Source organism: Argiope bruennichi, chromosome 9, assembly GCF_947563725.1.
Source record: "Argiope bruennichi chromosome 9, qqArgBrue1.1, whole genome shotgun sequence".
Classification (NCBI taxonomy): domain Eukaryota; kingdom Metazoa; phylum Arthropoda; class Arachnida; order Araneae; family Araneidae; genus Argiope; species Argiope bruennichi.
The window spans coordinates 1999380-2013947 of NC_079159.1; the positions used below are offsets into that span (position 1 = coordinate 1999380).

General features: G+C 32.3%; 1 protein-coding gene across 1 annotated transcript; it reads left to right on the plus strand.

Annotated features, from left to right (window-relative positions):
- On the plus strand, positions 1-14329 carry LOC129984458 (uncharacterized). The gene is made up of 6 exons (XM_056094345.1): positions 1-106; positions 4066-4267; positions 7357-7842; positions 10306-10365; positions 11560-11754; positions 14088-14329. The coding sequence occupies exons 1-6, from the start codon at positions 101-103 to the stop codon at positions 14309-14311; spliced, it is 1173 nt and encodes a 390-aa protein (XP_055950320.1). The 5' UTR covers positions 1-100; the 3' UTR covers positions 14312-14329.
- Positions 14330-14568: the final 239 nt, after the last annotated feature.

Here is a 14568-nt window from a genome sequence, read left to right on the forward strand (position 1 = left end):
TAGACATCATCAATCAATAAATTAAAGGTTTTATAAAATAAATATATCTTTGAAAGAAAGTTTGGTCTATAACAAAATACAGAAGCCGAAGACTTGGGATATGGAGGTATTCAATTTTTATTATAATTCTATTTCTAATTTTATTAATAAAATTCGAAATTAATTATATTTTCAAACTTGTTGATATAAGAGTTTTTTTACTTATCGAAAATATTTGGAATAAATTTATTCTTTATCTTAAGGGAAATAGCTTTTATGTTATTTGGTATATATATAATATTAAAATGAAACAATGATAATTGCTGCTGCAACCATATAAAATGTTTTATTCTGTTGTGATAATCATCTGCAGTTTGAATGTAGACAAGAACTTAAAAATTGTGATGCATTTATTTAAACGATTTCGTCACATACATTAAGTGGCATTGTAAACTCCAACTAAAATATTACTGTAAAAAAAAAATTCGATAATAAAATGCCAAATTATATTTTTTCTTACCACCGAAAAGCCTGATAAAATTTTCCGTTTTTTATTTTAAATTTTTTTTTGTTTTTTTTGTCAACAATGAGCAAACGCACTCAGTGTTAAAAATGTTGTACCGGAATTCAGAAAATTCAGATTTGAAAATACCAATTATTATATTCTGCATTATAATTATCAAGATCTAGATTATAATATATCAAATTATTTCAAACAAATCATTATATTCTGGACAATTCTATAACAATTCTATATTCTAACTCTATTTGTTGCACGACAGGCACCTGAAATTAACACAAGCACACCTTGAAAGCATTCGAAAACATAATTTGAAAAAAAAAAATCAAAGTTGCCAGTCATCCTATATAATTAACCCTTACTTACACAGGTGGCACACAGAGTAAGTACCCCAACCTTTGAAGTATTCTTGTCCCCTCCATTTAGTTATTACTTCACCAAAAATTGAATAGTCGTGTCGGTTTTCACACCGATGGGATTCTCTCTGGAGAGCCCTGGATAATGTGTCGTCTATTTCTTTCTTTCTTATTCTTCCTTCTATTTTGTGCTCATTCAACTGATTAGATAATTTAGTGTTATAGGCACCGGGGCACAGGATGGCGTTATGTTATGTGTAACAATGTAAGTTTTTCCTTCCTGTGTAATAAAGAGTTAAAAAATAATCTATTTTTGAAAATACTTCGACAATGCTTTGAAGAAGAATCTTACACAATACTAGTACTAACTGCAGCTATGAAGTAACTAACTGCAGCTTGAAAGTTTAATTTGATGTGAAACAAGAATGTATTGGAATTGTCATTTTTAATCGAATGGCTCATTTTCTTGCGCTTCTATAGAAAAAAAAATTACAGCTTTCACAATTCAGACTTACTTTCGCGTATTCGAAAATACAATTCAGTATTCTTATCTTTACGTATTCCTTCACGAATACGTCCAATTGGCTTGAAGGAAGTGAAAGGAGTTTTCAAAATCTCTAAAACAACAACCATCCAAATGCCATTATGTTTTCAGTCAATGCCATTTGCCACATAAATAATTTCACGCAGGGAATTTCTCATTCATATTTTATTACTGGTCTTAGCGCACCACACATTTTATGACTAAGGCTTCTGTGATCTGTCTGGTAATCTGGATTACTGATAACAAGCTTAATTCGGGCGAAGATTCTCCAAGTTCTGGTGCTTATTACTCAACTTATATATAGGCTGAGTTTGAATTAATCTACCAAACAAAAGAGAATAATAGAAAGGTCCAAGTGGATCATAAAATACTATGGCAACGCTTTCCTATCTCGAATCGTTTGCCGGTTATGGCGGATAAAATGATTATGCAACCAATCGGAAAAAAATCTTAGTTTGAGTTTTCCTGACAGAACTTTTCTCTGGCAGAACAAATAAAATAAGCGCTTATTTTAAGTCTAGGAAAAATTCTACAGGGTGGTTATAATTAAACTTAAGTTTAAGTTTGCGTTGTAGGAGGCTCTTTATGGGGGAAGTTTACTTATAACCTTATTTTATTCTTGGATTTAAAGTCGTGGGACAAGCGCTGAAGCCTTGGCGAAATGCAAAATCGTATTGTTACCAAAATCTTTAATGTTGAATACCACAAATGTCATTCTAGCTACAATTCACCAAATACTTGTCCATTTCCGTCAACTGTCGAATGAACCAACAATAAGCCATATTAGTGCTCTTATTCAGGATAGATCGAAGTGCAATATACCACTGATATCGGAGTTCGTCGAAAAACGAACTTTCGTGACGCCACTGTCGTTCTCGACATTTCATTTCTTATCCACTGCAAAACTTGCTGTTTTAGTTCGATTCCAGAAAACAAGTTTTAAAATCACATAAAAAAACTTTTTTTTATTAAGTTATAAACACATAATGAAAACTAATCGACATATATTTACAAATCTAAGAAAGTTCATACTGACGGATTTGCATTCATTCCATTTAATAGCCATCCTTCCATTTACATACTTTCTTTCAACGAATTTCCATTCCGAAGATAGTCGATTTCAGTGATGCATTGCAAACGAAAGACTCAGTTCTCCTGAACTAGAGTACTGACGAGCTCTTTCGAAAGCTTATAAATTGACACAGGTTTAGTGAATTTGATGTATTGTATTTAGAATGTTATTAGAAGTATTCAACATTAAAGATTTGGGAGACAATGAGATTTTTCGTTTCGTCAAGTTTCTAGTGTTTGTCACTCTGCTTTAAATCCAGGTAAAAGTATCTTGGTGAAAATAATCCTTATTGAATTTTTCCTGTTTCTTTTTTTTTCAAAATATCTGCATATATTTTAGATATAGACTTTTCCGAAAAGCTTTTTTAAATTAGGATTTTCCCTGATAGGTAGTATTATCGCATTATCCACCATAACTTACAAATGGTAAATATTAGGGCAGAGTAGTGTTTTATGATCCAGATGGATTTTTCTATCATTTTCTGCTGTTTCACACAGTATATCAAACTTGCCCTGCATAACAGATTAAATTTTTCAATAATATTTTTTAAAAAAAATTTTCTCCTCTTTCTCTATTCATCTTATGGGGAAGCTGATTCAATTGTTGTGAGGACTTTCTGTGTGAAGAGGTCGACACTTTAAAGTTTCTTCTCTGTATACCGCATATATTTTGAAGATTTCTAAGTCCCAAAATTGAACATAAATATGGTATAAATTTTTAAAAAAAGATGTTACTATTTCATACAGAATCTTTTTGGCTGGATATCAAATTAATTAGGATTTTTTTCGTTGTATAGATATAGCTAATAATATTAATTCTATAAATAATAACATAAATGAAATAATAAATCTAACTAATAATATTAATTATATAAATAATAATATAAATTAAATAATAAATCTAACTAATGATATAAGTTCTAACTAATGATATAAATTCTAGCTAATAATCTACCTTTTAATTCTTTTTCCTGGTATTATTTTTGAACAAGTTTTTTTTTTTTTCCAAATTAAAGCAAATATTTTTAATACCCTTTAGATCTGGATATTAAGCGGGAGAATTTACAAATATCATAACTTAACTATGCTATAAATATTATTTGATTAGTGATCTTATTAAAATATATAATTTGGCCGAAACCCAAATTGTTTTGCAGTTTGCATTTATTAAATATCAATTCAACACAAACATTTTAATCATTAATTTAACTCAAACATTTTAATCAAATAAAATTACCTTCTTCATTTGCAAATGCGCAGAGTCCCCCCCCCTTATGTCTAATAAAAAAGACATAATTACTTGACATAAATTCATAAACAGGCTTTCATGAAGCATAACCAGTCATTTTCAAAATGATCGAATTTCGTTTTTCAATGCAATCCTTATCCGTACCTCTTTCGGCTCTAGAGCTCCTTATGCGAACAATCATTTCAGTTTTCTAACATATTATAATTTGCTATTACATTTTATTATTTTTAAAATAAAATTTTATTAAGATTACATCAGGCTCACACTTGATTTTTACATACTCCATTTTTGAAACTGCTATGAATGTGAAGAGTTCTTCTTGATTAAACAGTTCTTGATGTTTCAGATCACACGTAACTCTAATGAACGTACGCCACTGCTTGAAAATGGTGTTGCATCCAATGGGCACAGGCAACTCATTAGAACGCACGCTACTTTTAACCAACAAACTCCACCACAAGGAAGCGGTGTGATTTTCAGTGAACAAGCGCTACCAACCGGACAAGGAGCTGTATCGAATTTCAATACAAGTCAAGTGAATTTTCCTCGTAGGCACTATTGCAATCTATATCTTAGATTGCAATTTAGTAATGTTATATCTATATCTTCAGTGATGTTATGTCTTTTCTAAAATAGTTTATATGCTATTTTGAAACTTAGTAATGTACTTTTAATTTTTTTTGTGTGTCATATGCTATTAGTAACTAATGTGGTAGTGAATATTTAGTAATAATCATTCAACGAAATTCAAAAATATGACCATTCATTGTTTTACTTTTATCCTACTACTCTCAGCAAAGCAGGCTCATAGAAATCCTTCTGTTTGAGCCCGTGCAGTCAAGAAGTGTCATATTCACTCCTTGACTTCATTGCCCATTAGAAGCCGTAGCCTTCGCAGGGCTTTTCTGACTGAAGAGGGAAATCACAATGATGGCAGATCTATACTATATTGATTGCAATCCCGAGTTTTATTTACACTTCTCGAAATCGTTTAGCAATCAACATAAATGAATGCACCATGGATTCGACAAGGAGTGATCGGGCCCTTCGCGATTGCAAAACGAAAGTATTTTAACAATGCAATAAAGTTGCTTTGAATTTTTATGGGGGGGGGGGGTCTATGGGCTTACATTAACAATTTCACCTTTCTCGAGATATTCACCGCTGATACACCGAGAAAATGTGGTCCCATTCCTCTTTTTAAAACTGTCCCATTTTTCGTCTCATTATTTATCAGCAATATCTGATACTTTCCCAGTGCCTGATATTTTTAACAATAAATAAAATAAACTTAGCTTTGAAGTTAGATCTCACCACTATAGTATTATCTAACCAATCGATTACATAATATTACAGCGAGTAGATATTATATAACCAGAGAATGAGCTTTGAAAAAAGTGATTTTGTGAAAAGCAGTCGTTATATTATTTTTCTCATTTAACATTCATTATTTCTCTACTTCACAAGCGTTTGGTAGGTAAATAAACATTAATCACTGTGCTGTATTTTTACAATATTGCAGTATGAAATTCACCTGCTGTGCTATTGGGAAACGGATGATACGAAGGAGAGAAGCCGACACTCGCATGTGATCTTTCCCATTTCGCAGTTGTTCAAAATGGTGATATCTTCCAAACCACTATCTACCAAGTTACAACACAGAAATTATAAGCATGAAACTAGTATTTAGGTGAAACATATTTCATTTAAGCTTATAGAAATTTGACATTAAGAAGGGTTTTCTTAGAGTGCCGCCATTTTAATCTAGCTTTTTTTCAAAGTGTATAGAAAATCAATTTTGACGCAAATTTTCTATCATTATATAATACACCATTCATTTTAAGAACTTGATCTTAATTTCTATGATAATTTGGAACCCATTTCTGATATTCGTTTCACTAAACTGTATTTTACGTCTCACACAACAGATGTAATAGGTTGCCTGGTGAAGGCGTAATGTAGTTTCTTCAAATATTACGCCTGATTGAAAGCTAAGAATACTCCCCAAAATTTCACTTAGAATTTTAAAATGGGCTATTAATCTAACAAATCTAAAAATAGGGCCTTTTAGGTTCATTTTTGCCACATTTCAGAATTAGTTCTATCCTTTAAGAAGGCCATTTTCCATTTAATGGCCTATTAAAATATTTCTGAAAATAAAATGAATCTAAATAAAACTTTAACATATTTGATAATACTAATTTCATTAACTAACAGTTAATAAATGAAGACACTGCATGATGGTTTGAATAGAAATGGTGAACTTTGAGACCTTAATTTTATCGGAAAGTTTGGCTGAAACTTGCATTAAGCTTCTTTTTAGAGATTAGAACTTGCGCCCTTTTATCCCAAAATAATTCATTTTCAAAACCGTATTATGTATCAAAACAATGATTCATATTCTGCGGCTACTGAAGTTGAGATATCTGTTATCAAAAGTGATAATATAGCTCATCATAGAAATTTTTATGAATTTGAATCAAGTATTCCTCTTCTGGGTTTAGGAAGGGTTAAAGAATAACCCAGTAGCAACCAAAATCAACAGAAGGAAAATCGGAATGGTTTGAACAAGTGATATACATTTGGAGCCCAAAGTGAGAATGCTACGCAATATCATAGTAGTGATACTAATAGAATCCAAAAAGTTAAGAGGCGCGAACTATACCAGTTACATACTATTTGAAAAAGCAACTTTTTGAAATATTCCACCTTTTTAGATAGAAAAGAAAAAAATTATCTTTCAGGAACTGACATTGAATCACAAAAGTATGTACAACAACAATATTACTATATTTTGAATGGAAACTTAAGTTGCATATACATGAAAGTGATGAAATTATATTTTATCTCAAAATAAACCAGTCTGAGTAGTCTCCACTAAACTTTCTCATACTCTTCCTGATAGTGATGCTAACACCTCACCCTTCATAATAAAAATTGGAGACTTTGAGTAAGGCTGTGAAAGCTCAGACTTTTATTGTGAGGGTCTTGTACATGACCGATTTGTGCTTCAGAAAGAAGCGAGGGAAACCATGCCTGAATGTTGGGCGGTTAGAATAAATATTTAACTCAAAATACAATTTTAGATGCAAAATCAAATGCCAGATTTCACTTAAGGCGTTCAGTTTTTGAGCTGTCCCATTTACATGCGCCTGAATATATATGTGGTTTATCCCTTGACGGATTTCGTTCAAGACTTGGTACTTATCTACACTTTAGATATCAAAATTGTGTACAGAATTTTATCTAACCAGTTCTTTGCATTTTGTAATGAACGGGTTCTCGCACGTACAAATTTCCTCCTAATTTATTTTATACTCGTTAGAAATTCGCAAATTGGATGCAAAGACTACAAGTCAATGTCATCCTTCTAGCCGAAAGTGCTTTTGAATCAAAGCGTCCATCCATATTTCGAAAAATATTTCGTTTCGATGGTTGGCAGCTGTTTGCAAGCTTGTTGAAGGAACTTTAACTAAATCTTGAATGGAATGGATGTGCGACTTGCGAAATATTAATAATAATCTGTATTAACACAATATTAATATTTACAAAACTACATTAACCAACATTATTAATAATGCATTCTAATTATTAACAATCTTTGAATTAATAAGTGTTCTTCATTTGTAATAAACAGCTCCGGGAAACTTCGATTTGGAACCCAATGAAGTCTCTCTAGAGGAAGTTGTTCAAGCTTTGTTTTCAGCCTGGCGGGGAATCAGACGATTTAAAGACGTCACGTTGAATTTTTTCAGCACAAGGGAACTGTACGCAATGCATCTGGCATGGAAGAATGTCACCAGAGGAAGGCATTGCTATTCTGAAAATTACAGAATTGCCGAGGCTGTAGCTGCCGCTATTGCATCAGAAAGAGATCCAGAACCTCCAAGTGATGATGAGAGTTTATTAAATTCGTGGAATTTATCATTTTATGCAGAAAAAGACCTTATAGCTGTCAATTTGCTCAGGGAATGGGAACGGATCACCGAAGGAGTTGGATTCCCATCAAGGCATGTTCAGCCAATCTTTGAGGACTCCGAGGAACAACCACCTGGTGTATCCGAATCTTGGCTCAGACAAGTAGAATTGTATATAAAGATTCATGATTTTATTCTGAATTCCAGTAAGTGAAAAATTTGAAAATCTTTAATAATATATTATTAAAATTAGAGATATAAACTTCACTCAATTTCAAGCAAGCAAACCTAAAAACTCGTGTACGTTCTCTTCTCGATCAACCGGATAAATAATATGTATTTTATGTTTATTATATACTGTAATGAATTAATGCGCATTCTGTAATAATACCTTGAGTGAATACAAAATTCCATGCCGATGTAAAATCTTGGGGTTAATCTTTATAGTTTGCAATGAGGATAGACAGATGGTCAATCATCCTCCGATAAAATTGGTGTAAAATTTGAACTTGATCTCCAACTTAGCTGCAATGACCATGCTAATGGAGCAGTCTCATTCGCTCCAGGGTTGACTCGCAGTGTTTGCTTTAATACTGATGGATGCACCTTAAAAAGCGTTTTTTAATTTCGGAGATGTCTGAAACGTAATAATTCATCAAAATTTTTGAGGGGAATTTTTTCTCTAGAAATTTGTAATACCTTTTTTTGTATGTAAGAATATATTTAAAAAATTCAGAATATAATCTTTTTTTCCATTTCATTTGGATAAATTTTTATTTATAACAGTCCACATATAAAGTGCAGAGTTTATGAGGATTGAGGATGGATGGTTGTTTCTCAGTGCAAATGAAGATCAAAGTGCCAGGAAAATATATGGAATATCCAGAAAATGAAATTCGTTCATAATTTATGCCACAACTGCGCTGCGATTGTAATCATAGACTGATTACTCCGATCTACTCGAAGGCACAGGGAAAAACTTGAATGATTAGACCGCCGCAACAGCAACTCGGGCGGGAACTGTGGTTTCGTCCTAAGGCCCATCATCGACCACGGTACAACTCTTCCTTAAGGAAGAGCTTCCCATCGCCGATGGGAGGTAGCCCTCCCCCATTCACCCTTTCCTATAGCCCCAAGGATGTAAAAGAACTCCTAATAACCGATTAGAACGAGCCATCTATATGTAAATAATATCTATGTTAAAAATGTAGACGTTTTTACTGAATTGCAATGATGTTTAAGAAAATCGTAACGTCCACCGCATAGATTAGGAATTATTCCTTTATCACAGTTTTGGCTCAGACCTCCTTTCATTCTGATTTTGGTATATTATATGTATTTGCAGTTCGTAATCTTTTTTTTTTAGTAGTAGATTCCAGATAACAATGAACAAGGTGTTATTAATTATGGCATCGTTCTTCACTATAGAGGTACGAAATTTGGAGCTTAGTTTATTTCAATTTATTGCTATAACAATCTATTTGCAAAAGAGCGCCCCTTTCCTATACTGACAAAAATATTATCTACTTCTTTTTTCTTTTGAAATTCAAACCGCATATTTAGGTGAATATGTGAACAAAATATTAGTTGTAATTTATTCTCTAACTTTTGTGCTGAAAGTATCCTTTGTTTAAGTCATCTTGCAGAACTTTTATTCTTAAGAGATCATAAAAAGTATGTCAAATGTTAGAGCCAATTCTCGAAAAAAAAAATAATTACAAACATTGTAAAAAACATTTTTTTGAAATTTGGTATTAAATTTTATACTCAATGCCTCTTTGATGTCGCAACATATATAAAAAATATTCTGAACAAAAAGGATGCAAAAAAAAAAAAAGAAAAAAAAAAGATGCTTGAGGAGTTAAAAAAAAATCACGTTTTTTTTAAACTCCTGCTTCATTATTCTTGTTTCGCCATTTCGGGACACGGCAGCTTTCGAACTTAGCACTTTGTTCCTGTTACGATGATGCATTGTACTGTTCGTTTAAGGCATCAAGATTAATAGCTTCTGACGATTATACTCCGCCAAGGGATGGTATGCAGAAAGCTGAGAGATTATATGTCTCCTACTTCTGCGAATAATCGGAGTTCACTCGATTGCCAATGGAAACGCGGCCGCCTTTCATCTTTCCTCGTATCCCTTTTGACGAAATAAGCATTTCCTGGCGTATTCGTGGACCGCAGTGGCCTGGTGGTAAAAGAATTCAGCTTCGGAACGGAAGAGTTTCAGGTTCGAGACCCGATTCCACCGAATGTAAACCCGTCATGTAAGCGGGTCTAGTGCATACTAAATCTGGCAAGGCCAAATGCCCTCCCGCTGGTGTGATGTGGAAATTTGGAGAGGGGGATGCCAGCTTAGTTGTCGTCCTGCTCAGCTGACCGCCATTCAAAATGACGACCTCTGCCCCAAAATAGCCCTAGTGTTGCTTCAAAAACAGGACGTTAATATAATTAACTAAACCTAACGTATTCGCACAAACGTGGTGGGCTTCCAAGAATGAATAGTATTATGTTTTATACTTATTTGGAAATGTTCTGTCGTCATTAGAAGTTTGTAAAGAGTTTCGAAGTATTCAATTAAAAAAAAAGTCTTGTTTACGAATCTACAGTTATATAACATTTTCAAGAATTCATTAACACTGACTGAAAAAATTTGCTTTCGCTTTTAGGACTGCAAATCTTCCTGCACAGCCTATTAATCATCTGGCCCCTTTCCATCTTGATAATTGGTGAGTATTTAAAATTTCATTCGTATATCAGTTTCATCTCATTAGAATTAAATTCCATTTAAAAGAGATATCTTACTGGAATCCTATCCTTTAAGCAATCTTTTTTAGTCTAAATAAATATTTTTTTTAAGAATACATAATTCTAAAGAATATAGAATCAAATAAATTGTTTTACAATATTTTTTATTTTATATTCAAGTTTTTCAGAATCCCTGTTATTTTTAAATAAGTTTTGCTAAAGAATTTTAGAATGATAGAAAGATAGCCAATGATAAAAAAAGAATTTGCAATCTTAGGTATTAGAATAAAATAAAGTTAGATGTCTTGCCATTCCCAACTCTGACCCGAGATTTAAGCATAAATACGTTGGAGTCATGAACCACGTATTATCGAGGAAGAAAATCTAGAATTTCATTTATTTCTGAAACTTCAGGTTTTAAACATTTGAAAAAAAAAATCTTACTGGCTCTTGGGAACCGGAGAGTTTCAGGTTCGAGACCCGATTCCACCGAAGAACCATCGTAAAAGTGGGTCTGGTGCACATTAAATCAGTTGGGACCAAACGCCCTCCCCCCCAGTGTGGTGTGGAATTTTGGAGAATGGGTATCGCTCAGATGTCGTTCTCGTCATCTGATCAAGGTTCAAACTGATGAAGTCCGTCTCAAAATAGTCCTGGTGTTGCTTTAAAACGGGACGTTAATATAACTAAACTGCATAAATAGTATTTGAATATGTAAAAAAATCTCGATACGAAAACATTAATGAAAAAATTGTTAATCATCCGGATTCCTTTGCTCTAAGATATGTTAAAATGGATTTATAGATATTAATGAGAAAAGATGAAACAAATTTATAGATTAAAGAAGTGCACATTGAATATAATCAACACGAATGAATTGATCAAAGAAAATATGGTAGTAAAATATATTGCATTTTTTTTTTCGTCTTATTTTCTTTCCGCGAAGTTTTTAGTTCATTTTTCCAATGTACAGGCACTTTTTTTAAAATTTTTTAGGACTTGTATTCTCAACTGGTTAATATCTTGAAACTTCCAGTTATGGCTAAAAATTTCTGGCCATTTTAATGAAAAAAATTATTTGCGTTCATTCATTTATATAATTAAAAAACCGTTTTCAAAATGAAATCCTTTCCTGATTTTGTATAATTTTTATCTGATCATTTCATCTTTTTCAGGTTACAAGTATTTGGATTGTCCCACGAGCTATCACTTGTCGTATCTGCTCATGATACTGGGAGTTATTGGTTGTTTAGCTACATTCATTCGTCTGGCATTGATACACGTAACGTCACAAGATCCAGACCAGTGGGTTTTGGAATGGATCGGCTTTAGAATTGTTGAATTTACTTTCTTGATAGTATTCATCATTCGTAAGTTACTCTGAATTTATCAACCTTTTTAACTATTTGCTTTATACTCGTCACGAAATCAGTGACGGATACTTATCGTCAACAGAACATCTGCTAATGATTTTCAAAAACTGAAAATCTCTTTGGATTGCATGTTTCACTTTCAAACGGTAAATTTGATAGTTTTTAGTGAAACAGATTGTGGAAAGCACGATTTAAAAGGACACTGAGGTAACCGTAATATAAATGACGAGAAAGGAAGATATAAAGTAAATATGAATTATAATAAATTGGACGAAGAAGTAAAATTATAATGCAACTTTTATACTTGTATAGTTTCGTTTGTAGTAAGAAGTCATCCCAATCAAAGCTATCTTTCTATCAATATCATTTCTACAATTGTATCAGAAAATAGAGATGTTCATATAAAATACTTGGAGGAATCGTTGCTCAAAATTACTTCATGAAATCGAAGCTTCCATGCGGTTGACGAATATCGTGAAAATGCATCAAATTTCATTCAATTGTGATTGTCCAACACATACCATCTTCACTTCAGCGTAAATTTAAATACAATAAAATTTATAGAGGTGAAATTATAAATAAATGTGACCCACAGTGCATAAAAGATATCAAGAAACTATTTTAGGTAGTGTATTTGAAATTAAAATCTAAATATTTAAAAATCTTTTCTTTTTATATAAATGTTCAAACTTTTATACAAGTTATTTATATCTGTGTAAGCAGTCGTAAAATAAACTGCATGTAGCATTTTGAATACGATGATTACAAACCAAAACATTGAACAGGTTCCAAGGGAAATGCATTATTTTAATTTTATAATATTAAAAACTTTGGGCAAATTATTGACCAAAATGACATAAAATATATACAACGGTTCCATTGCAAGGATTATTTAACTGACAAAAACGATTCAAGATTCGGAATATTGCCCGTAAAATTTTTAAACGATTGTAGGAGAGGTATCCGAAATGTAAGTTCTATAAAGCCATTGTTAGAAGAATGATTAGATTAGCCGAAAACACTTCTATTGTGTGACTAAGCCCAATGTTTAGCAGAATTACCACCGTTTTTGAAGTATTTTCTTAACACATTGTGTACTCTACTACCCACGCCTGACTATTTTTGAACGCTCTAAAAGCATGCTTGGCAAACAATAGGATGCATATATGTACATTTTTAATTTGCATTTGGTATTATATTTACATTAAGTATTCTTTATATTTTATACATGCATTTATTATATAAGATTTTTTACATTTTAACTATTATTTATTTCACAGACTTAAAAATAATGCTTTTGAGTGTGATATTTGGTAAAGCATATTCTCTTGTACAAAGGTGCACGAGTTGCAACAGTATCTTGTTTTAAGATATTAAGGACTGCTCACGAATTTTCTCGTGTTTCGAGTCCCATCTGTTATTGCTTTATAAATTTAAAAAAAATAGGCATTATTCTAAAATAAAGATTTTAGAACGTACAAGTTTGCCCAAAAGCGTGTTGTCCCCTGTGTATGTCTTGCAGATTTCTTTGCTGTCCTTAATGTGTTAAATATTTGTCTCTTGTTGATTATGCACCGATGTAGTTGAAAAAAATAGGAAAACGATATATCTCGTGTTCCGACCACAACTTTCTTCCTGCTAAAAACGAGAAGTCTTGTGACCCATACGCAATGTGTTAACAAGACATGGTCTTTTGTATGTCCTCGTTGAAAAACGAAACGGGAATTTTGAAGAAAAGGTTTTGACAGTATCGTAGTTGTGAATCCTTAGTTCTCTTTAAACTAACCTTTAACATTTATTCTTCAGAGCCACTTCTTTCTTCATCGTGAATATTTTCCAACCCTTCATTGAAACTTCGCATACAGCACCTTATCGTTGAATCTTTCATCGCATTTTGTTTGTGAACTTCATAAATTTGAATGTTAAATTTTATTGGTTTTATGCTTATGGCATTGTGAAATGCATAATGGAATGAAACTTACATGCAGTTGAAAATTCGCTTTTTTTCCTAACATTTTAGACATTCAACATGCAGTCAACGCATTATCAGAAGTCAAATTTGGATCACTATTGTTAGCCCGTGAGTCAGCCAAGTAGATGCGCATGCGTGAGCCAAAAAAAACGGCTCTTTTGAGGGAAAAACTGAAAAGAATCTTAGTATTTGAATACCCTTTGTATGTCAACAATGTATTAAAGTCAAGATACCAAAATAACATTCAAATTATAATGAATTTTGAATCGAGCAAGTTCAATTACATTGTGTAAAAATGTGTGACCTAATTTTTCTGATTGTTCATTATTCAAGCCTTTCTGAAATTTTTTGATTCCAGAAGCTTTCCATGTTTTCGAAACGGATTCAGCAACTGAACCGGATCCCAACCGCTGCGTGGTGGGCTTCTACAGCACCGCCCTCAGGATCAACTACGCGTCCATCGCTTTTCTCTCTGTGTATGCCTCGGTATATCTGATCAAATTTTTTCTTAATCGATTCGATGCCTGGTATTGGATTTTTAGATTTCTTTCACCATTTCAACTTCTGACGAACGCTCACTGATATGATCGAATTATTATTGACAGCATGTATTTTAAATGATTTTAATGTAATGTTTTCTATTTTTTTTTTCGGAATTGTATTTACAAGCAGCCATTTATTTTTTTTGTGTTGAAAACTTTTAATTCATTAGACTGTACTTATTTAATAAAGTTTCTTTCTACTTGCTTTAACCTTTTTCTTCACTTCGATATATTTTGTTGTCGGTATTTAATGAAAGTTTTTTATGGATCCATTTTCTGAAATATCGAAAGCAGTTT